The 27,869-nt window shown below is 36.4% G+C and overlaps 1 protein-coding gene and 1 pseudogene across 1 annotated transcript; both read right to left on the bottom strand.

The window, feature by feature from the left end:
* Window positions 1-40: 40 nt before the first annotated feature.
* On the bottom strand, window positions 41-12,191 carry LOC129024201 (olfactory receptor 13H1-like; annotated as a pseudogene).
* A 14,301-nt stretch (window positions 12,192-26,492) lies between these two features.
* LOC129024200 (olfactory receptor 13H1-like) lies at window positions 26,493-27,391 on the bottom strand. Its single transcript, XM_054471070.1, is given in 2 exon segments — window positions 26,493-27,100; window positions 27,103-27,391. Coding segments are annotated over 2 exon segments (897 nt in total).
* Window positions 27,392-27,869: the final 478 nt, after the last annotated feature.

Raw genomic sequence — 27,869 nt, 5'->3', positions numbered from 1 at the left:
TAAAAAAATAAGATACAAACAAACACACATTGGCTTAGGCCTATACAGGGTTAGGATCATCAATATCATCATCTTCACTTCCACATCTTGTCCTGCTGGACCACTGGAAGGTCTTCAGAGGCAATACCATGCATGAAGTTGTCATGTCTTATGAAAATAATGTCTTCCGGAATACCTCCTGAAGGATCTGCCTGAGGCTGTTTTACAGTTAACTTACAAAGATAAATAGAAGGAGTACACTGTAAAGTAATGATAATTAAGTATAGTATAGTAAATACATAAATCAGTAACATATTTATTACTATTAACAAGTATTATGTACTACACATAATTGTATGTGCTTGACTTTTATATGACTGTTAGTGCAGAAGGTTTGTTTATACATCACCATGACTATGTGAGTAATCTGTTGCACTATATCATGACAGCTCTGATATCACTGACATTTTTCGGTGTCATTATAATCTTATAGGACAACAATTATATATTCAGTCAGGTTGACCGAAACATTGGTATGCAGCACTTGACTGTAGCTCATTTTTAATATTTTGTACAGAGTTTTGTAAATCTGTGAGATGATTGTCCAAAACAAGCCACTCTGCCATTGCCAGACCTCAAATTGGTTCTCTTTTAAAAAAACATTCAAAAGAGAAAAAAATAAACTTTTCATGACACATCTCACAGAATAAAATCTGCAGATGTGTTTACAAGCAAAAATAGAAGATGTCAAAGTTATCTGTAGCTCCCCACATATTATATAACTCTATCTCAGGATGGGGGACAGCCATGTAATCTCACTTAGCCTCTCAGTAACCTGTTAACAAAATGCAATATGACGTTTATGCCTATTTTACTTCATAGGAAATGCTAGTTTATCTGGTCAATTTTCTGTTCTTCCCTTACTTGGCCTAATGGCAGCATTTGAGAGATTTGATCACTCTTCTTCATACCCTTTGTTTTGCAAAACAATACACTCTCCTGATTTACCTACTAGCTAACTAGCCCCTCCATTTCAGTATTCTTTTAAGGTTGTTTTTTCTCCATGACCTCCTAAGATTGGAATTCCTCAGGCCTCAGTTCTTGGACTTTTTGTCTTTTCTAGCTACTTATCCCTTAGTGACCTCATCCAGTCCTGTGGCTTTAAATATACTCTATGTGTTGACAATTTTCATATTCATATTTCCAATTCACATTTCTCCCCTGAAATGCAGACTCATATAATCAAATTCTTAACTGACATTGCTTCTTTTTTGGTTTAATGGATATCTCAAAATTAATGTGAAAAATTTAACTCTCACTCTCTCTCCGTACCTCCTCTCTCCAAAATATTTTCTGATAGCCCCATCTTCATTATGTCCATTCTCTATTCCAGTTATTTAGAACACAAGCATTTGAGTGATCTTTGACTCTTTTTTTCACAACCCTGATCCAATCCATCATTAAATCTTAGTGACTCTTCCTTCAAATTATTTTCAAAATCCTATCACTTCCCACCACTTTTTATTACCACCTTGTTCTAGGCCACCATCAACTTTCACTTAAGCTGTTGAAATATTCTAAGTAGTCTCTATGCTTCTGCCCTTGACCCATTAAAGTTGATTCTTCATACAATAGTCAGAGTAACGCTTTTAAAATGTAAGTTGAATCAGGATACTCCACTTCTCAAATATCTTTAAAAACCTACCATTTCCTTCAAAGTAAAAATTAAAGCCTTTGAGAAGAACCTCCAAAAAGGTGACATAAGTAACTCCAAAAATCTCCTTCTCTATAAAAGTAATAGAAACACTGACAACAGTTGTCAAAGCAATTTTTTTTAGAACTCTGGAAATTAATAAAAAATTTACAATAATCTAAGAAGCATTTATTCAAGAAAGAAAACATCATCTTAATGAGAAGTGGCCTTTGTGGTGTTTTAATTTGCCCGAATCCCATTTGTTCTCCCTAAATCCACGATAGCTTTGAAAATCAACAGCCTCACAATGATAGCAGCCATGAAAACCAGAAGCTTAGCCACCATGGGAGAGGGTATAACATGTTTGAATTTTCCCCAAAACCACATCCCCACAGAATTGCCACTATTTGACTTGTCTAATAGATTGTTGAAAAGCACATTCTCTGGGGTTCTTTTTATTTGAGCTGACTAATAAGTCACTGTGTAAATAACCCTTTTCCCAGGACATTTGCCAAAAGAATCAGTGGAAGTTGTTTAACAGGGCAGCTACTTGAGGTGTTGTTACCAGTTGGTACTAACAAAAGACTGACTAAAATACTTAAAAAGAAAAACAGGTGGACTAGATGGCCATAAAGAGCTTTGAAAAGTTTTAGCACACTCATAGGATCTAGAAAGCCACACATGGATACATGTAGACTGTGTGAATGTCCAGGAAAGCCCTGAGAAGATCCTATTTCTTGCCTGTCATTCATTTTGAAGCTCTGTGCAAGCAGGGTATAAAGGTTAAGCCGGAGTTGTAAACTGCCTGAGAGAGCATTGAATGTGTGCCACAATATACAAACAGAGCTCCTCTGTCACGGCTAGGAGACTTATTAGTTCAAGACATTTAATTAAATCTCTGTCCAATCATTAGCTGACTACTAAGCTAACCAAGCAGACAATTCAGTAGTTGAACAGCACAAATAATACAGACTTTAAATAATCCATGAAAGTCACTAACAATAAAATAGCTACAAGAACAAAAGCAATAGACAGCAATAACAAATCCTGGTGAATGAGAGGAATTTGAATTCCAGAGTTTTACATTATATCACTTAAAATGTACATATTTCAACAAAAAATTACGAGCCCCCCCAAAATAAGAAAGTGTGTTCTATACACACAAACAAAAGCAATCAACAGGAAATGTTCCAAAGGAAGCCCGGATGTTAGACTTACCAGATAATACTACAAATTAGCTATTGCAAATATGTTCAAAGAAATAAAAAAAGTCTAAAGAATTAAGAAAAATGTAAGAACAATATCTCATCCAATAGCGGATATTAATAACAAGATAGAAAATTTAAAAATAACCATATAGGGGTTTTGGAGTTGAAAATAGAATAACTAAAATAGAAAATTTATCAGAGAGACTCAATAGCACATTTGAGAAAGCAGGACACAGAACAAATGAACTTGAATATATGTTAATTGAGTATATATTGTCTGAGAAACAGGAAGAAATAACGAAAAAAAAATGAACAGAAACTCAGAGGCCTGTGAGACATCATCAGGCGTACCAATATATGCATAATAGAAGTTCCAGAAGAAGAGATAAAAGGAAAAAATATATTTAAAGAAATAATGGCTGAAAACTCTCCAGATAAGACCAAACACATTAATCTATACATCTAACAAGCTCAACATTTCCTAAGTAGGATAAATTCAAAGAGATCCACACCTAGATAAATCATAATCAACATGTCAAAAGCCAAAGCAAAGAGAGAATTTTAATAGCAGCAAGAGGAAGAGTGACTCATCATGTACAAAAGTTTCTCAGTAAGATTAGCAAGTGAATTCCCATCAGAAATCAAGTAGCCCAGAAGGCAGTGGATTAACATATTTAAAATACACAGACGAGATGCTGTCAATGAAGAATTCTATATCTAGCAAAGCTATTCTTTGCTAGATGGAAAATGAAGGAGAAAATAAAAAATTTTCCAGATAATCAGAAACTGACAGAATTTGTTGCCAGCAACCCTGACTTACAAGAAATATTAAGGGGTGTCTTTCATGCAGAAATAAAAGAACACTAGACAGTAACTCAAATCCATGTGAAGAAATAAAAAACACTGTTAAAATGACTACATAAGTAAATATAGAATAAAAATGTATAAATGATTTTTTAACTATTTTCTTCTCCTTCCTGATTTAAAAGACAATTTCCTAAAGAAATCATTACAAATCTGTGTTAATGGGTTTATAAAATCCATCTGACATCATTATGACAAAGGAATGAGGAAGAAACTGAGTAATATAAAAGCTAAGTTTATATATAACTATTGGAATTTAAGTGTTACTTATCCAAAGTAGATTGTGATATGTTAAGATGTTAATTGTAATCTCTAATGCAACCACTGAGTATATAGCTAAAAATATCATAAAATAAACAATAATGGAATTAAAATGAAATACGGGAAAATTTCTCTCTAACACAAAAGAAAATAGTAATGGAGAAATCCAGGAAAAAGTGAGATATAAAGCATACAGAAAAGAAAGAACAAATGGCATATTTAAATCCTATCATTAATAATTACATAAAAGGACAGAAATTGACCAAAGGGATTAAAAAATGTTACAACATGATCCAACTATATGCTATCTGCAAGAAACTCACTTTAGATTCACACACCCAAATAGATTGAGAATAAAAGTTTGGAAAAATATATAGTATGTGGAAAGTACCCACGACAGAGCTGGTGGACCTAAACTAATATTAGATGAAATAGACTTTAAGATAAACATTTTTATTACAGACAAACACACAGCTGACATCAACTTAGTGGTGAAAGACTGAAGACTTTCCCTCTAGATCAAGAAGACCAGCATTTCTACTTTTGCCACTTTTTTGTGACATTGTACTACAATTTTTGCCAGAGCAATTAGGCAAGAAAAAGAAATAAAAGCATCCAGATTGGAAAGGAAAAAGTACAATTATGTCTATTCACAGATGTCATGATCCTGTATATGGAATATCATAAAGAGTCCACAGAAACTATTAGAATTAATAAATTCAACAAGGTTGTGGGATACAAGATCAATATACATAACCAGTGTTATTTCTATACACTAGCAATAAATAACCAGAAAATGAAACTAAGAAAACAATTTCATTTATAATCGTGTCAAAAAGGATAAAATACTTAGGAATAAAATTAACACATGAAGTGAAAGATACATACAATGAAAACTACAAAAAATTGTTGAAAGAAAGAAGACCTAGGTAAATGGAAAAACTTTCCATTTTCATGGCTTAGAAGACTGAATGTTGTTAAGATAGCAATACTTACCAAATAGATCCCCAGACTCAACACAATCTCTATCTATTTCCCTGTTGGAATTTTACAGAGCCCATAACATTCATATAGAAATGCAAGAAACCAAAAATTGGTATAAAATGCAAGAGATCTAAAGCAGCCAAAACTATCTTGAAAAATAAGAATAAAGTTGGAGGAGTCACAATCCCCTACTCCAAAATGTAGTAAAAGAATACGGTAATCAAAACTGTGTGGTACTGGCCTAAAGACAGACATATTAGTGAGTGAAGTAGAGTTGAATATCCAAAAACAAATATGCACATATAGTATGACAAGGTGCCAAAACAAGTAGATGGGGGAAGTAATAGTTTTTTCAACAGATGATACTAGGAGAACTGCATCATTCCCTCATGCAAGGGGATGAGGTTTGAACCTTACCTCACGTCATATACAAAAGTTAATTCAAAATGGATCAAAGACCTAACTGTAAGAGCTAAAATTTTGTAATTCTTAAAAGAAAATATAGAGATAAATATTGGTGACATCAGACTAGGCAATGGTTTTTAGATATGACAATGTAATTATAAGCCACAAAAGGAAGTGGTAGACAAACTGGACATTATCAAATTTAAAAACTTTGTGCTTCAAAGGACATTACCAAAAAATTGAAAAGACAACCCATGAAGTGGAACAAAATGTTTGCAAATCATATATCACATAAGGAATTTATATTTGGAGGATGTAAATAGCTCTTATAACTCAATAATAAAAAGAAAAATAACCCAATTAAATATGGGCAAATGATATGCAAAGACATTTATCAAAAAAAGATGTACAAATGGCAAATAAGCACATGAAAATATATGCAACACCATTAGTGTTAGGAAAATGCTCATCAAAACTACAATGAGATACCACTTTTCACTCACTAAGATGGCTCTAATAAACTTGACAAACAATAATAAACATTGGCTAGGATGTGAAGAAATTAGAAACTTCATATATTGCTGTGGTGTGAATTCCTCTATTTTTCTAGTTTTGCAAACACATCTGTATTTATATCCTAAAGCTTATTATATCTGAAAATATAGGGACAAGCAACTGAAGAATAGACAAATAATATTTATAACATTGTTGCACATCTTTGTGAATGTTCTAAATGTCACTAAATTGTACAATTTAAAATGCTGAATTCTATGGTATGTGAATTACATCTCAATGAAGCTTTTTTTTTTTTAAATAAAACAAACCAAAACCCTTACAATGGTCTAGAAGTACCTGCACAATGTACCCTACAGTGGTCTAGAAGTACCTGAACAATCTGGCCCCCATTCCTCTCTCAGCTCATCTGATGCTTTCTTCTATTTTGCTCCCTCCTCTCCAATCACACTGGCTTCCCTGGTGTTCTTCAAATACATTTCTCATTCTTTTGTCTTAGTGCCTTTGCCTGGAATATTATTTTCCTACATATTCACATATGTAGGAAATTTTAAATTATCCTAATTAAAATGGAAGCTCCTAACCTATTTCTCCTTATATGTCTTACCATTGCTTTTATTTTAAAAAATACTATATGGTTTATATTTATGGTTTAAGTCCCTTTCTCAATAACATACCACTTCATTAGTCTGGAAACATTTTTATTTGTTGAGGTATTACCAAAGCCAAGAACAGTGCTTGGCACACATAGTGGCTTCTCTTTCTGTCTCTGTGTACTATATGAGTGCATGTGCGCATGCACACATGTTATTTGTGTGTTTGTGTTTAGTTGTTATTTTTGTTGAATGGATGAATGAAGGAATGGATGACATACCACCTACCCACAGCCTTGCTCACATAACTTACATTTACTTGTCTTCTTCCTGTTCCTTAAACATGCTCAGTTCTTTCTTTCAGGCCTTTACATTTTTCCCTCTTCATTCTAGTATACTCATCTCCTCACTCTTCAATATTTGTACTAAGCATTTAATGTGAATCCTTCAGTCTCAGTTTAAATATAATTTCTTTTGAGAGCTCTTACCTGAAAATTCTATCAAAAAGAAGTCTCACTCATTGCTCTTTGCTCCAGCTTTGTTTGTTTCCTTCAGAGTACTTCTTATGCTCTTAAATTGTTTTGCTTATAAATGTGATAGCCTGCTTAATGTCTGTATTTTAAAACATTTAGTCCCTACTAACAAATAGCAAGAAATTTTTTTTTTCCTGTAGATCCCCAGTGCTAGCAAATCACCTAACACATAGAATATATTCAATAAATATTGGTTGAATAAGTGAAGTAAGGTGCAAAAAGAGGCAAAGTGTGAAACATCCTTCAACACTTACATCCTGACACACACAGATGCCTGTGTATGCTCTCCATAATTCCCTGTATGAGCTTTAGTCAAGAAAAGTGTGATAACCTTGCTACATATGGAATAAATTAGGCCTTTCAATATAAGGGCATCTCTGGTACTAGAGTTATATAATACAAATGATGATGATAAGAACGGCCATTATGGAAAACAGTATAAAGATTCCTTAGAAAACTAGAAATGGAATTACTGTGTGAGCCAGCAATCTCACTTCTGGGTATATACCTGAAGGGAATGAAATCACCACCTCATAAAGATATCCACACTGCCATGTTTTTTTGAAGCAATATTCATAACAGCCAAAGTATGGAATCAACCTAAGTGTCCATCAAAATATGAATGGATAAATAAAATGTGTCATAGATACACAATGGAATATTATTTAGCCATAAAAAGTACAAAATTCTGTAATTCACAACAACATGGATGAGTTTAGAGGGCATTATGCAAAATGGAAAAAGCCAGGCATGGAAGAATAAATACCACATGTCCTCACACACATGCGGATGCAGAAAAGTTGATCTCATAGGAGTAGACACTAGAATTGTGGTTACTAGAGATGGGGAAAGGTTTGAGGAAGGGAGGCTAGCCAAAGTTTGGTCAACAGGTACAAAGGTACAGCTAGATAAGAGGAATAAGTTCTAGTGTTCTGTAGCACTAAAGGGGGACTGAAATCAACAATATTTATTGTATATTTTCAAATAGCTAGAAGAGCAGATTTTGAATGTTTCCAACACAAAGAAATGATAAATATTTGAGGTGATGAATATGTAAATTAACCTTATTTGATTATCACATACTCACTGTATCCCATAAATATATACAATTATTATATGTCAATTAAAAATAATAAAAATGGGAAGGGAATAGTAAAAATAATAAAGTATTTTAAGGTGCTTACTATTTGCTAAGTACTGTACTAAGTGTTTTACACTGTTTATCTTATGCTCATAAGCAACACTATGAAGTAGAGGTTATTATATTCTATACTACATAGCTGATAATGAGGGTTTCAGAGGGGTTAAAATATATTGCCCAAGTTCAGTTCTTTCTGACAATAAAGCCTGTGTGTATACGTCCACGTATATATGTGGACAAGCAGATATGGGCATACAGGGCCATGACTCAAATGCATTAGTGAAAAACTTTATTTGATGATCATTTTAATTGAGCCAACGACAACAAAAAATTGCAGGAACAAATGAGCACTTTTCTATGTACTCTTTTCTATGTGATGAAAATGGTAGATTGACTAGTTCTGCTTTCATGACTTGTTAAAACCAAAGGACCATTCTGTAGGTAATTAATTTTATTTTCTTACTACTTAGTACTGGCATTGTTGACAAATTCACTAAAAGTTCAATGATTTCTTCTTAATTTTTTTCAAATTTTAAAATTTATTTCTGTGAAATACTTCCTGGAAAAGTTGTGATCATGGTGCTCAAGTGCATTTTGTTTGCTCTGCTGCTGCCAGTACACAGCACGAAGCTCTTTTCTCAGCGATGTTGATTTTGTAAGGGGTCAGTTCAACCTTCTAAGATGTTGTTTTGTGATTTTGGCACACCTTATGAGGAGATGGTGTGCAGAGACGCAGAGTTGCCCATTATCAGCTACGAGTCATAACTGCTGTTTGGCAGAGATAAGAAATTTAAACAAATTTCCCAAGGCTTAGGGTAGTTCTAAAGTATTGCTTATTTATTATGACTCAGACTTGTTTATTTCATAATACAAGGAAGATTTGGAGAAGTCAAATTTCACAGTAAACTTTTAATGTAAAGGCACCTAACACATGTAACTATAACTGAACAGTTGTTCTTATAATTTCTTACATTTTCTACTCATCCAGAGTCTTGACTTCATGTTAGAAACCTTCCTGTAGCTTGTTCTCCACTTCCAGATGTAACACGTTTCTCTCTAGAGAGAGTCTTGTCTAACTTCTCCTTGAGGTAATCAAAAGGAAAGAAATTAGTTTACCTGTCTAATTTTCTCTCACAGCTAAAAAGGTTCCTGCCTCTCCCCAATAAATTTCTCTCTGTCAGCACAAGGCACATCTCATTTCTTGTTCTTCTCTACCTCCTCCTAGTTCCTAATGAAAATGATCATACTCTGATAAGTATTAGGCTTGCAGTTTTCCTCCCTTTTTCCCCCTTCCATCTGAGAAATCATATTTATTTCCATCCTGTAGTGTTTGACTTCATCTGCTCACTGTGTCTTCTTGTTGGTTAATAGTACCTTCCTTCTAGTTGCAGGGTTGCGTTAGGTTAGATGAGAAGGATTAGAAAACATCAGAAATTAAATTTACATGAGAATTTTTTCAGGATTAAGTTGATAATGTTATGACAAAATTTGTATAACACCATAGATTCCTTTTCCAAAGAGTTCTTTATTGGGGTTCCCATGCTTTTCTCATTTACGTTTGCACTTACAACAGTCTTCAGTCAGCTTCTGTTGTTGACGGATAAAGTATTAATTCCAGGAGTGCTTACCAGAGTGAAATAGAATAGATCCAACTTTGGGTGTACCTGCCACGATGTATCCAGAAGCAATGGTGGAGTCAATTAGATTGAAACAAGTTTGGAAGCTTTTATTAGTCATACATTACTGAGTTTAGTATTTTCTTTTTTCCAAAGTTGGGCTGACTCACTGACATTTTGACCCAACCTCAAAGATAATAAGATAATAAACACAAATTTTCAGTCTGTCATATTGTCATGGAATATTTTTAAATGATACAGTCATTATTGGTATAGACATAGGCAAATGACCACTCATACAATGGGTGTGGATTTTAAAGGGCAAATTGACAGGTATTTTTTTGGTTGACACATATTCAATGTCCACCATATGCTAGACATTGTGATAGAAATGTGACTTGTATTATCACATTTAATTTTCAAAACCACTTTTGTGAGGTAGGCACTCTTATGATCCCCATTTTATAGATGAGAAAACTGAGGTGTAAAGATGGAAAGTGATGAGCTGAATCTGAAATAATTGTGCATAGCAGACTTAAATACATGCATACCTGAACCCCAAACTGATGCAAGCCTCATTGAGTGTTGGAATTATAGGTGATTTTTAAATTTATTCTCTACCCTTTTATCTACTTTTAAATAATTAACATTATAATTTTAAAATACTGTATATATTTGCTTTTTAAAAGACATTCCTCCTGAGTTAAATTTGCTGTGTTTGTAAGGTCAACACCTTTAGATCACCTTTGGAAGTTGGAATAGTGCACACTCATAGAGAAAATGTAGCCCTATCTACTGATCAAGACATGTAATTGCATTTTCCATAATGTCTATCAGTTCTAGTTCTCAGTAGGTTCACAGTCTTGAAGGCCTCCTTGCTTTAGCAGAGGACCATCTATGCAGACACTTATATAGTAGTTAAGTAATTTTTTTCTCTCTACTCACCTCCATCACTTCAAAGTGTGGGTTATGACACATTTTACACCAAAAGCATTGAGATAAGAATTGTTGATTTTGCAACTTTGCTCTTTTTCACCTAAAAAAGGGAATCTCAGCATATTATTATTATATTATAATAGAATATTTCCAATTTAGTAAAATAAAATCAAACTGCTCAGGATTAAAATTACTAATTATTATTTTATTTTAAAACTCTCCTTCAAGGCTGTCCTGTGTACTACTTAAATGGTGGTACTATAAAAGTTTAACATTTTTTTTCTCAGTGGAAAGATTTTACATGCCTGTTGGAAATAGAGAAAACACTTTAATTATCTTATAAAATGTTGTTTAGTATTTCTACCTTGTTATTTTTACAAGTCAATATCAAACTGTTGGTTAGATGAGCCTCCATGCGATATTCACATTCTTTTAGGACTCTTTCTTCCTAATTATTTTTCTTAGAGCATTTTTCACATCCTTGTCTCTCAAGGTATAAATGAGGGGGTTCAACATAGGGGTCACAACACCATAAAATACAGAGATGCTATCATTTTGATGTTGCTTCTCTGGCACGTGTATAACTATGTAACAAAACTACATGTTCTGCACATGTACCCCAGAACTTAAAGTATAATAAAAAATACTTTCAAAAAAAATACAGAGATGACTTTACCCTCGTCTTGGGATTCCCTTGACTGAGGTTTCGAGTACATGTAGGTGGCTGTCCCATAAAATATGATGATCACAGTCAGATGGGATCCACAGGTGGAGAAAGCTTTGAGTCTGGCCTCTGCAGAGTTGATCCTCAGCACAGCAACCACAATGTGAGCATAGGAGAAGAGGATGAAGGTGAAGGACAGGGGCAAGGTGAATATGCCGATGACTAGACCGAGGATGAGGCTGCCTGGGATGTCCGAGCAGACGAGCTTCAACAATTCCTGCACCTCACAGGTAAAATGGTTGATGACATTGTGTCCACAAAAATGGGCAGGAATTGCAATGATTGGTATTAGTGACATAAGGAAGGCACTGGCCCAGGTCACCATGGCCAACTGTATGCAGACCTTATTGTTCATAATGATGATGTAGCGCAGGGGATTGGAGATCACAACAAATCTCTCATAAGCCATGACAGCAAAAAAGCACTGGTCATCTGGGCATAACAGCTATTATAGGAAATGGTGGGATAGTCTCTTAAGCCATTGAACAACAAAAAAGGTACTGAATTGCTGGAGCAGCAGATAGCAAGGAAGGACAGGTTGCTTAGGAAAAAATACATGGGAGTGTGAAGCCACCCATCAACTCTAACCACAACAATAATGAGACTGTTACCAACAAATGTGATCAGGTAGACCACTACCATGGTGCAATAAAAGGCAATCTGAAATTTTGGATGGTTGGACAAACCCACCAGGATGAACTCTGTCACTTCACTGCCATTATCAATAACCAGAATATCCATTTTGTTCTATCTGCCGAGAAAGAAGAAGGAATTCAAATCATTTTAATTTGAAAGGCAATTATTGAGTATTTGCTATATCCTCAATCTCTATATTGGGTGCTATTAGGAATAGATGTCTACAAAACAAGTAATGTCATTTGGATCTTTATATTTTAATTTGGGAGATAAAACATTCATATACAGCATAAGATTAATTTGCTAAGTAGCACAATCCATTGTGAGTCTTAATTTCTTCATCTTTACAATGAGGGAGGTTGGACTTCACTTTTGAACACTCCTCTTAAAGAAAATGTGCTATTTTATTGTTCAAATGTAATCAGATTACCGAATCACAGAATTGCTAATTATCCTTTCCCACTATGGATATTTTTCTTTAGCTGATTCTTATCCACGACATAAAACGGGTGCCCAGTTCACTCTCACTTCTTCCTTACCCTGAATATCCAATCAATCACGAAGTCCGATTGGCTCTTCTTCCTACGTATATTTCAAATCTACTTATAATGCTTATGTAGTCAGAGCCACCGTTATCTCTCATCTGTACTAATACATAAGTTGCCTAATAGGTCTCCCTACTTCCATTCGTGCCTCTCTATAGTTTATTTTCCACAGAGCAGCCAGAATCAACTTTAACAAATAAACACAATTACGACCATATCCTGTCTATGCTTAAAACCCACTTGAGGGCTTCTAATTGTACTTAGAATAAAATCTAACTTATTACCAAAACCTACAAGACTCTAAATGATCTGACCCCAACCTTATCTTGCACCGTCTTTTCTTAGGCTCATCGTGTTCCAGCCATACTGTCTTTATGAGGCATTCCAAGCTTGTTCACATTTCAGGACTTTTGCACATTGTGTTCTCTGTGCTGGAAATATTCTTCCTACTCTTTTTTTGCTTTGTGAACTCTTAATAATCCTTGATATTATATCTCAGCTTAAAAGGGGCTTTTTTTCTTTAACTTTAAGTTCCGGGATACATGTGCAGAACGTGCAGGTTTGTTACATAGGTATACGTCTGTACTTGTCAACCCGTCATGGTTTGATAGGGTTTTAAGCCCCGCACACATTAGCTATTTGTCCTGATGCGCTCCCTCCCCTCAACCCCCACACCCCGACAGGCCCCAGTGTGTGTTGTTCCCCTCCCTGCGTCCATGTGTTCTCATTGTTCAACTCCCACTTATGAGTGAGAACATGCAGCGTTTGGTTTTCTGTTGAAAATGAAGTTTTTAAGAAAAGTCTTCTTTAACTCCACCCCTTCTTTGAAATCAAAATCAGATCTTTTTGTTACAATTGTTCATCGTACCCTGAAATTTTCCTGCATGGCCTTTATCACTGTTTGTATTTATGTATTGATGTAACATTTAATTTCTGTATTCTTACTAAATTATAAACTTTGGGACAGAAGAAGCCCCGACTGTCCTGTGCACTGGCTTATTTTCATCACCTCACACAGTGCCTGACACAAAATATGGGTTTAATACATGTTTGTTGAATGAATCAGTGCCAGTTATTTGGCTCTTCTGTCTTACCTAATGTCAAGAAATTGATTTGACTGAAAGTGCATTAAATTGGCTGGAGAAAATAAATGTTTGAGGGTGAAAAGTCTATGATAAGAAACAAGATCTCACGTTTTTCAGTCTTATGAATGCCTTGTAGCTCAGAAATAAACTTCAATGCTTTGCCTTTCTAAAATCCTACAATTTGTCCTTTGCATGGAGGGAAGGTGGTATAGTGAAGTGAGGAAATGAAGATTATTTTAGAAACAGAAACAAAGTGTTTTTTTTTTTTTTGAAACGGATTCTCACTTTGTCACCCAGGCTGGAGTGCAGTGGCACGATCTCAGCTCACTGCAACCTCCGTCTCCCCAGTTCAACCAATTCTCCTGCCTCAGCCTCCCACGTAGCTGGGATTACAGGCATGCGCCACCATGCATGGCGCTAATTTTTGTATTTTTAGTAGAGACTAAAATTACATGTTGGGGTTTCGCCATGTTGGCCAGGCTGGTCTTGAACTCCTGACCTCAGTTGATCCGCCCACCTTGGCCTTCCAAAGTGCTGGGATTACAGGTGTGAGCCACTGCACCCGGCCAGAAAGAAATTTCTTTACACCTTTTCATCCATCCAAATTTTTATTTACTTTGTTTGGTCTGGTTTTATTAAGTATGAATCCTATCACAGACCAGCTCATTATTAAAGATTTTTTTTCCTAGATATTCTGTAATATCCATCCATCACGTTCTAGTCACAAATCAGAATATTGGGTCTTTATGGTATATAGTTACAGAGACTCAAGAGGCAAGTATCAGGTTTTGGTGAGAGCAGGCTGTGGATGGAAAGGTTTGTCTTAGGAGCTGGGCAGCAGGAAGTATCATCCAGGTTAATGGCATAGATAATCTTTTTGGATTCTCTACTCAAGACACACACCAAGTTTCAGAAGGCAGAAGACCTTTATGGACAAGTAATTCAGGAAGTAAAGTAATAGACTGTAACAGGATCCCTTATAAAATTTGATGCAGAACAAGGAGACTCTGAATAGGAATCAGAACCAAGGCCAGACAATCTGAAAAAAAATACTTAACTGCTGTGCAATTTCTAACTAAAGTTGTTTCTACTCGTTACAGAGTCATCCTACAAGGAGATCCTTGGTTTCCTTTAATGAGAAGTAGAATGCTCCTTTTTGTTCTGTAGAAATTCCCAGATTTGGAATCAGAAAACAGAATAAATATGAAGGTAAAATGGTTCTTGTAATAGAGTTATCAGACTGAAACTGAGTCAGAAGTCAGCTGATCTGGACTTTGTGCATTGGACACCACAACCCTGGTTTCCAAATAGTGTTACAAGAAAGAGACTTTCAGGGTACATACTTTTTCAAGGGGTACTAAAGTTTCATACTAGAATGACGACATATTTAATCATAAAGCCTTAGTTTGGCTTACAGTCCTCACCATCTTATAGTCCTAAAGATCGCAAAACAAACTAAACAAATGCCAGCATAAATAGCGGGAAAATAATACATTTTTGTATTTATATGATTTAAATTCATCTCACCAGACTAACCACATATTTTTTTATTGAATAATTCAGTGTTTTAGCACTGTGAGAGCCAGAATCTTTCTAAACTAACTAGACATATGTAGAGATACCCACACATAAATTCACAGCTTTTTAAATTTTAGAAATATTTTGGGTACACTTCATGGCTTTTCTTCACACAGATTTCTCAAAACAGGCTTTCCTCGTCCCACCTACCATGCAAGACAAGAGTGTGCTTCCCAGGAGGATTGATTTCATTTTCAATATTAAAATTAAGGGATATGTGGAGTATCATCCTTTTTCCCTGAGCTCCTCAGAAAGCTCCCATAAGCACAAACTATACTTTATGAAAGGGATAGTGCTTACAGGCAGGAATTTCTTTTTTTTTATTTTATTATCATTATACTTTAAGTTTTAGGGTACATGTGCACAATGTGCAGGTTAGTTACATATGTATACACGTGCCATGTTGGTGTGCTGCACCCATTAACTCATCATTTAACATTAGGTATATCTCCTAATGCTATCCCTCCCCCTTCCCCCCACCCCAGAACAGTCCCCAGAGTGTGATGTTCCCCTTCCTGTGTCCATGTGCTCTCGTTGTTCAATTCCCACCTATGAGTGAGAACATCAGTGTTTGGTTTTTTGTCCTTGCGATAGTTTACTGAGAATGATGATTTCCAGTTTCATCCATGTCCCTACAAAGGACATGAACTCATCATTTTTTATGGCTGCATAGTATTCCATGGTGTATATGTGCCACATTTTCTTAATCCAGTCTATCATTGTTGGGCATTTGGGTTGGTTCCAAGTCTTTGCTATTGTGAGTAGTGCCGCAATAAACATACGCGTGCATGTGTCTTTATAGCAGCTTGATTTATGACCCTTTGGGTATATACCCAGTAATGGGATGGCTGGGTGAAATGGTATTTCTAGTTCTAGATCCTTGAGGAATCACCACACTGTCTTCCAAAATGGTTGAACTAGTTTACAGTCCCACCAACAGTGTAAAAGTGTTCCTGTTTCTCCACATCCTCTCCAGCACCTGTTGTTTCCTGACTTTTTAATGATTGCCATTCTAAATGGTGTGAGATGGTATCTCATTGTGGTTTTGATTTGAACTTCTCTGATGGCCAGTGATGATGAGCATTTTTTCATGTGTTTTTTGGCTGCATAAATGTCTTCTTTTGAGAAGTGTCTGTTCATGTCCTTTGCCTACTTTTTGATGGGGTTGTTTGTTTATTTCTTGTAAATTTGTTGGAGTTCAGTGTAGATTCTGGATATTAGCCCTTTGTCAGATGAGTAGGTTGTGAAAATTTTCTCCCATTTTGTAGATTGCCTGTTCACTCTGATGAGGAATTTCTATTATCCATATCATGCAGTATAGAGTGGTGGTTAAGAAAATGGAAGAACATTCCATGCTCATGGGTAGGAAGAATCAATATCATGAAAATGGCCATACTGCCCAAGGTAATTTATACATTCAATGCCATGCCCATCAAGCTACCAATGACTTTCTTCACAGAATTGGAAAAAACTACTTTAAAGTTCATATGGAACCAAAAAAGAGCCCGCATTGCCAAGTCAATCCTAAGCCAAAAGAACAAAGCTGGAGGCATCATGCTACCTGACTTCAAACTATACTACAAAGCTACAGTAACCAAAACAGCATGGTACTGGTACCAAAACAGAGATATAGATCAATGGAGCAGAACAGAGCCCTCAGAAATAACGCCACATATCTACAACTATCTGATCTTTGACAAACCTGAGAAAAACAAGAAATGGGGAAAGGATTCCCTATTTAATAAATGGTTCTGGGAAAACTGGCTAGCCATATGTAGAAAGCTGAAACTGGATCTCTTCCTTACACCCTATACAAAAATTAATTCAAGATGGATTAAAGACTTAAATGTTAGACCTAAAACCATAAAAACCCTAGAAGAAAACCGAGGCATTACCATTCAGGACATAGGCATGGGCAAGGACTTCATGTCTAAAACACCAAAAGCAATGGCAACAAAAGCCAAAATTGACAAATGGGATCTAATTAAACTAAAGAGCTTCTGCACAGCAAAGGAAACTACCATCAGAGTGAACAGGCAACCTACAAAATGGGAGAAAATTTTCGCAACCTACTCATCTGACAAAGGGCTAATATCCAGAATCTACAAGGAACTCAAACAAATTTACAAGAAAAAAACAAACAACCCCATCAAAAAGTGGGCGAAGGACATGAACAGACACTTCTCAAAAGAAGACATTTATGCAGCCAAAAAACACATGAAAAAATGCTCACCATCACTGGCCATCAGGGAAATGCAAATCAAAACCACAATGAGATAACATCTCACACCATTTAGAATGGCAATCATTAAAAAGTCAGGAAACAACAGGTGCTGGAGAGGATGTGGAGAAATAGGAACACTTTTACACTGTTGGTGGGACTGTAAACTAGTTCAACCATTGTGGAAGTCAGTGTGGCGATTCCTCAAGGATCTAGAACTAGAAATTCCATTTGACCCAGCCATCCCATTACTGGGTATATACCCAAAGGACTATAAATCATGCTGCTATAAAGACACACACACATGTATGTTTATTGCGGCACTATTCACAATAGCAAAGACTTGGAACCAACCCAAATGTCCAACAATGATAGACTGGATTAAGAAAATGTGGCACATATACACCATGGAATACTATGCAGCCATAAAAAATGATGAGTTCATGTCCTTTGTAGGGACATGGATGAAATTGGAAATCATCATTCTCAGTAAACTATCACAAGGACAAAAAACCAAACACCGCATGTTCTCACTCATAGATGGGAATTGAACAATGAGAACACATGGACACAGGAAGGGGAACATCACACTCTGGGGACTGTTGTGGGGTGGGGGGAGTGGGGAGGGATAGCATTAGGAGATATACCTAATGTTAAATGGTGAGTTAATGGGTGCAGCACACCAGCATGGCACATGTATACATATGTAACTAACCTGCACATTGTGCACATGTACCCTAAAACTTAAAGTATAATAATAATAATAAAAAAAAGAAAATGGGTTCTGCAGCCATGTTTGAATCCTGGATCCATCACTTATACACTATGTGACATTGGTAGTTTGTTTCACTTTTTTATACCTTAGTTTCCTCAGTTGTAAAATTGGGATAATTCCAGTATATATATCATAGAATTTTAGTGCTATATATGTATTATCTACTATTATATTAAAATGAGGCCTCACTTAGGAAGTATCACTCGTGAGAAAGTGAGCACCTTGGTTGTCTTTCTTTTCTGGAGGGCAGAAAGAAGAATAAATGAGGATACAAACAAGGCACTATGGTCAGATTATATTATAATCTCTCTGAAAGCAGAACCTACATTTTATTTATTTCTATAACTCTAGTACGTGGCTCACTTCCTGACACAGAGCAGGAAGTCACCAAATATTTTTGGAATTGAATGTATTGTACTCAACTGAATAGCAAAAAGCAAAATAAATAAATAAATAAATATGACGAAATCTACTAAGCTCTCTAAGAGTTGTGTTAATATAGCCCTTTGTATATTGCAACATCGTCAGCTCACTGTGGTGTTAGAGTCTTTCAAGGGGAGTGAATTGCAGTTACATCATGGGAGATCCATGTTAAGACTGACCATTCCACATATTCATGCTGATTTGTTCCAAGAGACAAATATGGCTTCTTTCCTTCTTGCCAGGGCATACGATTCTTCACTTGCTTTTACAGTGAATTGTCTCTTGATTTTGCTGAGCATTTTAGGAACCAATGGGTCCAAAATATGAACAATAGAAGGAGAGGACAATCTTAAACATTTTCTGATGCTACCTTCTGAGTTTATTCATTGTGGCTTCAGTGAAGCAGTTTCACTGAAGAGACTTCAGGCACCAGGTCCCTAAAAGGCAACTAATTCCCACTACTGAGTTGAAGGTATATATTCATTTGGGAGTGTTATTTTTATGTCATTAAATTACATGTAGCTTTTGCTCACTAATTCCAAGGCTTCATTACTGACTATATGATGAAACTTTTGACTAACACTGTTAACTCCATTTCTGTTCTTGAGTTACCAAGGAGTAGGGCCATTACTAGGATAATTACTGAGTCCCCTGTTTCTTGAGAGGGTCCTCAACATGGCTCAAGAAGGTAATGAGTGTTCTCAGCAAACTAACACAGGAACAGAAAACCAAACACCTCATGTTCTCACTCATAAGTGGGAGCTGAACAATGAGAACACATGGACACAGGGAGGGGAACAACATACACTGGGGCCTGTTGGGGGGTGGGGGGCAAGGGGAGGGAGAGCATTAGGACAAATACCTAATGCATGTGGGGCTTAAAACCTAGATGACTGGTTGATAGGTGCAGCAAACCACCATGGCACATGTATACCTATGTAACAAACCTGCACATTCTGCACTATCTATTGAGACTCTATGAAAACTTTCAATTAAGCATTTAGGTAAATAAAATTCTGCAAACAGTGTTTACTGGAGGTCTCCTCTTTCTCTTCACTTTTCCCCAACTTCCCCCACTCCATCTCAGCCATCTTTGATTTGAGTAGGTTCTGGAAATCCCAATTTTTCCTAAAGCTTTCCTAGATTAGTTTTGTGGTACTGGAAACTGCAAACTGTTGCTGTCTAAATATAATCCTGCACCCTTTCATTCACTGCCCCGTTAATTTATTACATCTATACATATATCTAATTACAATAGTTTTATTTATTGATTTCTTGCCCAGTTTGTGCTCTGAATATATGATACACTTGTTTATTATTTTTATGTGTATGCTTGTTAAAATTCCCAAATTAGTTATCCAGATTTTAGGGGGCAGAAGCAAGGCATCTTTGCAAAAAGTCTACCTGAGTGCTACTCAAAATATTTGCAGTGAGATAAGGACAGAATTGAGAGTAAACATTTAGTAACTATCAAAGTGATTTGATATTGCTGTGACATTTTTATCATATTTTATCAAATATCAGCCTGCAACAGCTTGGGAAATTTTTAAAAAACTGTCCTTTACCACAAATAGTTTGAGCAACATTTGTGAGCACTTACATTTAATTAATTCTTATTATGCATGCACACTGTGCCAGGAACTATGCTAAGGAGACAGAGATGAACAAAACAAAATTCCTGCTCTCAGTAAGCTTATGATCTAATTAAGGATAAACACTCCAAAACAAGCATTGTTATAAAACAGCACGAAATGTATCAAATTGTGAGTCAAGCAAAATGCTATTAAGCAAAGGAAATGGAATTACATAATGCACCTAGGCTTAAACAAGGTAGAATGGGCTTTGAGGAGGGCTTCACTGAGGAAATGACATTTGATTTTGTTCTTGAAGAGGGACTGAGATTTTACCAGGCATAGAAAGTGGAGAGGGTTCTGCAGGCAGAGAGAACAGTGTGTATAGCAGCACTGCTACATAAAAGGTTCAGGGAAAGAAAGTATTGTCTTCCTGGAGCATGGGGTCTGTGGCGATGAGGTGGATAATGAGGATGGAGAGACTAGCAGAGGCTTCAATTAATGTCACATATCCTGTAGGCAATAGAGAGCCACTGGAAATTTCTAATCTGGGAGTGAGATTATAGAGGGGGTGAAGTGACATGATGAGATTGATGAGATTTTCCCTTTAGAAAAATCACTCTGGAGACAGTGATTGGATGGCTAGTTTAGAAAGAAGTAATACTGGACTACAGAAAAATAGTTAGGAGTATGTTACAGTCATCCTGGTAAGCATTGATAAAGCAGTGAACTAGGACAGATGCATTGAGGACAGAGAAGAGGGGGTGGGTTGGGGAAAGATTTCAGAACAAGACTCAATAAAATTCAGTGAGTGAGTGGTTGTCAAGTGTAAGTGAGAAGGAGATGGAGAGATTAACTCTGAGTATAACGATAATACCATCATGCAGCATTTGTAATGTGCTTTTAACTTTTTAACATCTAACATCTATGATCTCATTTGATCTTTCAACCATTCTGTGAGGTAGGCTAAGGAATATATTTTCCCCTGTATGACAGATGCAGTCCAGAGAGGTTAAGTGATACACTCAGAGTTCCATAGCTCATTAATGGCAGAACCCAGACTAGAATCCAGACTTCCTGACGCCTGAGCTTGTTTTTTTCCCAGTCTCTCATGATGTTGCGCTGTAAAAGTGTTTGACCTGCTGTTCACACTTAACCAGAAACAGTTACTATGCACATTACTAGTGGAGAAAAAGAGGAGAGGGAGAAGGTGCTCAGTGAGATGGGGGTCAACTACTTTTACGTCAATTGGGAATTCAATAATAACAACAACTTCAATAATAATGATAAAAATAGTTAACGTTTATTGAGGGTTTACTATGTCCCAGCCACAGTTCTCAGCATTTTAGATAAATTAACTGATTTAATCTTCTTAACAACCCTACAAGGGTCTGTCCTATAATTGTCTTCCTGTTATAGATGAGGAAACTGAGGCAGAAAGCTGCCCAAGATTGTATAGGTAGTAAGTGTCAGAACCTAGCTATTTTGAACCTAGACAATCTGAACCTACAGTGTCTTCCTCTCTCTGCTCAGCAACAATCTTGCCTTCTTCCTACCCCTCTTCCAAGGACTCCATGAATGCATCAGGCTCTCATCAGAAAGATCATTAATCTAGGTATCAGGAGAATTGTATTCCAACCCCAATCCTGTTACTAACTGTTGACCTTGATAATATTATTGCCTCTCTAAATTTTTTGTCATCTGTAAATGACAGTTAATAATATTTATAGCAACATCTGATCTGCTTATCTCATTAAATTATTTTGAGGATGATAGGAGGTAATACGTGTTCAAGAATAAAATAAACCGTAAAGTTTGTAAAGCGCTTTACCAACATAAGAATTAGGAAGATACAGCTTTACAAAATAATGTTGCCTGTGTACATGTTTGTCTCTCTACCTTTGAGGTGAACTCTTTGAGGGAAGGGAACAAATATCCTTCCTTCACCACTGCATCCCTAGTGATGAGCATAGTACCCACTATCTGGTAGACAGTTGATAAATATGTATTCAATGGATGCTATATGTATGAATGCTTGAATGGACAATTGAAGGAGCAGCCTCAGGATGCACTATTTAGAAAGCAAGTAGGCACTTCAATTTCTGGCATCTTAGGTGCAGATAATCTGGACACCATCGTGACAGCTAACATTGTTCTAAGTGCTTTATTTTACATAAATTGAATCATATATATATTCTTATAACCAACCTATGAAGTCATATTCAACACTATTCCTGCTTTTTCTAGCTCTCACCTGTATTTTTAAGTTTGGAAGCTACATTTCCCACACTCATTTGTCAGTCAAGTTCAGTTTTGGATTCCACCCATGAGAGGTACTTGCAGGAAACTTGGCAAGCAGAAGGGAAGTAGACACCATCACTGCTCTTCCTGACATCTTGTTTAGGTGTGTGGGCTTGATCAGAGAAGATTTAAGTGATTTCTGAGCATTCTCCTGTGAAACATCTGCTTCCGTGATGTCATTAGCAGCAGTTTCCTAACAATCTCTAAAATTTCCCATGATTCCCGCAATTCCTACAACTGTCTCATTTTGCTGGCAGTTCCCTTACCTTTTCTCTCATAGCCCTTCCAAAGGCTTTGTAGGCCCCTAATTCTCTGTGTTAAATGCTTTCCTGAAATAACTATAGAATAGTTTCTGTTTGCCTGATCGAACTCTGCGTGCCACACTTTACAGGTGAAGAGACCAAAGCAGAGGGTAACTTGAGTGAAGAAGTGGCAGAAAGAAGGACTGAATCTAACAAGTTTTGCCCCAGGGCCTGTGCTCTAAGTAGTTATACTCCACTGCCTCTCTTCAACTGAAAACCCAAATCCTGTGAATGGGGCACTGTATCTTTTTCTGAAATCTCCATGAATATTTCAATGGAAATGATCATTTGGAGCCTGCTTTTCAGTTTGTAAACTTTCTTCTCAACTTTTGACAGAACCATCTTAGTTTCAACACAGTCTTTCCATCTTTCTTTCCAGGGTGAAGCAAGGTAAGCTTCACTACTCAGCCATTGGGGATGGGGAGTAGGGAGGAGTCCAGTGGAAGGTTTCACAGGATCCTTGTGATTGATCAGGCAGAGAAGCACTACTTAATCTCAGGAATTTTCAAAAGCCCAGCATTGATTTCATTTCACAACACCCTCACAGAGTTCATTTTTATCTTTAAAATAAATTAATATCAATGTAAAATTAGATAGCCTCTAGGATTAGTGCCTAGAAATGGAACGTTAATGCTGGAAGGGCCAGAACTGTGTTAACTAGCTGCCGTGTTTGCCTTCTTTTTCAGTCAAAGCTAACATTTAAAGTCAGAGAGATAGATCTATATATATTGATCTGGAGGAATGGTCATGATATATTGTCAAGTGGAAAAAGCAAGTTGCAGAGTAAATTGATGATATGCTTGCATTTTTTTAAGAAAATAAGAGAAAGCCCTATATAAAATAACACCTGGATGCAGAATGTTAGAAGTAGAGAGGTCTTTAGGTAGCTAAACACAATATTCCTGTTATATTGATAAGCAAGTTTGAAGGGCAGAGAGAGATATAACTAAGGTTACACAGCTTGTTAGTAGCAGAATCAATTCCACAACCTTCATCTCCAGACTCCACTATGTCACTCTGTCTGTAGGCTGTGCCCATACCAACAAGTCAATAAAGGGAGAAAGAACCTAGTGACATAGCTATACTATTTTGTAGTAGAGGGACCATTACTGAAAATGTGCATCTCATTTTAAGCTGTAAACCAACCTGTAATAAAGAGTGAAATATTTTTCCCTCCAAAGGCAGAATCATTAAAACCTATACTCTTAATATTCCACCTAATTTCTGAATTTTCCTCTATGCGAAGGTACTCTTTGATTCTTTTGATATTTCATTGGTTGTGCCAGTTTATGTTTATTTCACAATGTTTGCTTGAAAGGTTTATCTTGATAGTAAGGAACATTTTGCACAAAGCATGAGACTTACCCTAATACCTAGCACAGTGCCTGCCTTAAAGTAGAAACCTAATGTTTGTTAAATGGATAAATTAAAGATTGAATTCATTTGCCTTTTTCTGAATTTTTTTCTTTCTCGATATTAAAACAATATTTCAGAGATGAGTACCATGTACCTTTAAAAATGTATACAGTTTGAATAAATCTTGCATTTGTTTTGAAATTAAGCTGTTTTGATAAGTGGTTTATTCATCCTCAATTATTTTTCATTTAGTTAGTAAACATGTAAGACAGTCTCCTTGTATCCATGGTACTCCCTTTGCAACACCATACAATGTCTCATCAGCCCCCAGCAGTCACGGTAAGAGGAACACACTGAGTATCTGTTTGCTCAGTAGTGCTAGGTACTGTGCATTTTATTTTTTTCTACCTGTTTGTGTCTGGTTCCTCACAAACAGGTAGAAAAGGCTGCTTGGGAGATGACTTCATCATGTGTGGTGGAGGCCCAAAGTAAAGTGAGACCAGGAGACAGGATATCTGGGTCTTCATTCTAGATCTGCTTCCAAACAGTTTCATGATCTTGGGAAATTTACTCCACATTCAGTGAGCCTTAGATTTCTCATCTAAAATCGGTTACCTGTAATAGATCATTGTTTATCAAAACCTTTCCTTTTAGTTTTAGAACTCCCTTTTCAAATGAAATAGCTCACAGGAAACAACCCCCCATTAGCAGGCTCCAGGCACCACAATTGAGTCCCTAAAAACTATATAAATCAAGATTCAAAAAACATTGCATTATGTCCATCAACAGAAAATGGGTTTTTAAGATGCGGTAAATGTGTACAATGAAATATTATTCAGCAATAAAAAGGAACAAATTACTGATACATGCAACAATATAGATGAATCTCAAAAGCAGGCTGAGTGAGAGAACCCAGACACAAAGGAGTACAGACTGCATAATTTTATTTATAGTCAATATTTAAAAAAACAAAAACTAACATATAGTGAAAGAAATCAGATCACTGGTTGGAATTGGGGGTAGAGGGAGGAAGGGATGGGTTACAAAAAGGCAAAAGGAAATTTCTGTAGGTGATGAAATTGTTAGGTAGCTTGATTGTTGTGATGATGCTGTGAGCATCTGTCAAAACTCATAGAATTGCACAATGTAATTGGACAAAGTTTATTGCATACAAATTATGTCGTGATAAAGTGGGTTAAAATATCACTACATTAGTCATCACTAGGGTTTCTTATGCCTTTAGATATAGTAAGTGGAATCTGGAATCAACCAGACCGAGATTTAAGTACTGGCTCTGTGGCCATGGGCAAATCACTCAGTTTCCCCACTTCTAAATATGGATGGAAAATAGTGTCATGGCACTGAACCACTGTGTGAATTCTATGTGATAATAGATATAGAGAGCTTCGCTCAACCCCTAGCGTATCATAAGTTCTCAATAAATGGTAGCTGCATTTATAATTCTATGATTCTAAATAATTTTACAGACTTACTTTTACAAATTCAGAGGTGGCATATATATGATCTAAATTCTAATTTTGACGCCATTATCAATTATGTATGACTTTAGATGAGTCTCAATGTCTATTCTGTTTCCTCATTGTTAATACAGAGGGAAATTGTGGTGGTGTTCTTACCAACTCCATAGGAAAATTAGGAATATAAAATAGACTAATAGATTAGAAAGATGTTTTGAAAAACAAAGAGGAAAAATAAAACACTCTACACAAATGTAGGAAATAGCTATGATAATTTTTCTCATGATTCCAAGTTTAAGTGAAACAAGGAGATTGTGCTTACATAACAGGGCTTCCCCTCAGTAAAGTTGTAAAGTTTCTGACATTTGTCTTCTGGCCTTTTATTATACCATTCTTTGTCTTAGTTTCCAATTTCAGTTATGCCTCACCTGCTGTCAACAGTTATAGAAGATTCTCAAAAAAAAAAAAAAAAAAAGAAGATTCTCTTGCTGTATAGGTCTCTTCTGTCAGTGAGAAAATTACTCTGATAAGTTCATTTACCTGAAGGTGAGTAACCTAATGGGTAGCCACCAACAATATTCTATGTAAAGAAAGAGCAAAAATAATACCTCTAATGGCAATTCAAGTCTCAGTAGGAACAATATTTGGGGTGGGAGCACTTCCTGAAGCTTCTCATATGTCAATCACTTCCAAAGATAAAGTCAGATCCTTTAAACCATTTTCTCCATCAGGGACGATGTGTTATTTTAGACGATTAGAAGCAAAGAAGGCTCATATCCTTTTCAACATAACTTTCCTTATTGCCCCTTTAACATCTTTGTTTCTCAGGCTATGTATCAGGGGGTTCAACATGGGTGTCAAAGCTCCATAAAACACTGAGATAAACTTGTCCTGGTCAGGGGAGGACTTGGACTGAGGTTTCATATACATGGAGATGGCTGCCCCATAGAAGATTGTCACCATGGTTAGGTGAGAGTCACATGTGGTAAAGGCCTTGAGCCTGCCCTGGGGTGAGCAAATCCTTATGACAGCCATAGCAATTCGTATGTAGGAGAGGAGAACAAACCCAAATGGTAGCAACAGGGTGAAGAGACTGGTGATGAGGATCATAAGTTCATTGAGGCTGGTATCAGAACAGGCCAGCTTAATGAGGGAGAGAATCTCACAGACAAAATGGTTGATGACATTAGCCCCACAGAAGTGAAGCCTCAGGGATAGGATGAGCATGGCAGTGAGCACAAGTGATGTCCCCCATGAGGTAGCAGCTGGGCCATTCATAACCACTGAATAACGCAGGGGATTGCTGATAGCAACCACACGGTCATAGGCCATGGCAGCCAGTAGGAGGCACTCTGCTGTGGCCAAAGCCAAGGAGACAAACATCGGGGATAAGAGAGGTAGGGATGGGTAGAGAAACAATGCACCAAAGCCTGGGGCATGGAAGCTGTTTCATAGCAAAGGTCTAAGAAAGACAGGTTACTAAGGAAGAAGTACATTGGAATGTGGAGGTTGGGGTCAAAGTGAATAAGAAAGATCATAAATCCGTTCCCCAACAATGTGCTGAGGTAAATTATCAGCACTAATGTGAAAAACGTGTCTCTCCATTGAGGCTAGTTAGAAATGCCAATAAGGAGAAACTGAAACACTGCTGTAACATTGTCCATGGCCATCTTTCCCTCTTGCCACTATTCATTAAATGGATGCCAATTGGCTACTTAATGTTACCTGAAAGAATGAGAATAAAGATGGAGGGTGTGAGAAAGGTGGAAAGAATTAGGGTGTGCAGGATCATTATCTTTGTCCTTTTCAGAAGAATGGGACACAAATGGAATAGATATTTATAATGGGAACAGAGGCAAAGCCAGATATCCCCCCTCAATCCTAAGAAAATGGAAAGTTCCTTATCTTTTTGAAAATAGTTATACGAAAATTTCTCCAGCCCTCCTCCACTAGAGGTCTTCTTGAATAATTTTTCCTAACTAAGAAGACAGGAAAGGTAGGCCATCTTCCTGACTTTCTCACATCATTTTCCAAGATAAATCTGATATGTAGACATGGTTGAATCTCAGTTAGCTTGAGTTATTAACCTCAACAAACAAGGTACCTTCTGACACATGTCTTAGCTAAAATATTGTCTATGTTTGGGAT

Source organism: Pongo pygmaeus, chromosome X, assembly GCF_028885625.2.
Source record: "Pongo pygmaeus isolate AG05252 chromosome X, NHGRI_mPonPyg2-v2.0_pri, whole genome shotgun sequence".
Lineage (NCBI taxonomy): Eukaryota > Metazoa > Chordata > Mammalia > Primates > Hominidae > Pongo > Pongo pygmaeus.
Note: the sequence above shows the minus strand (reverse complement) of the source record. Positions and strands in the feature narration are given on the sequence as shown.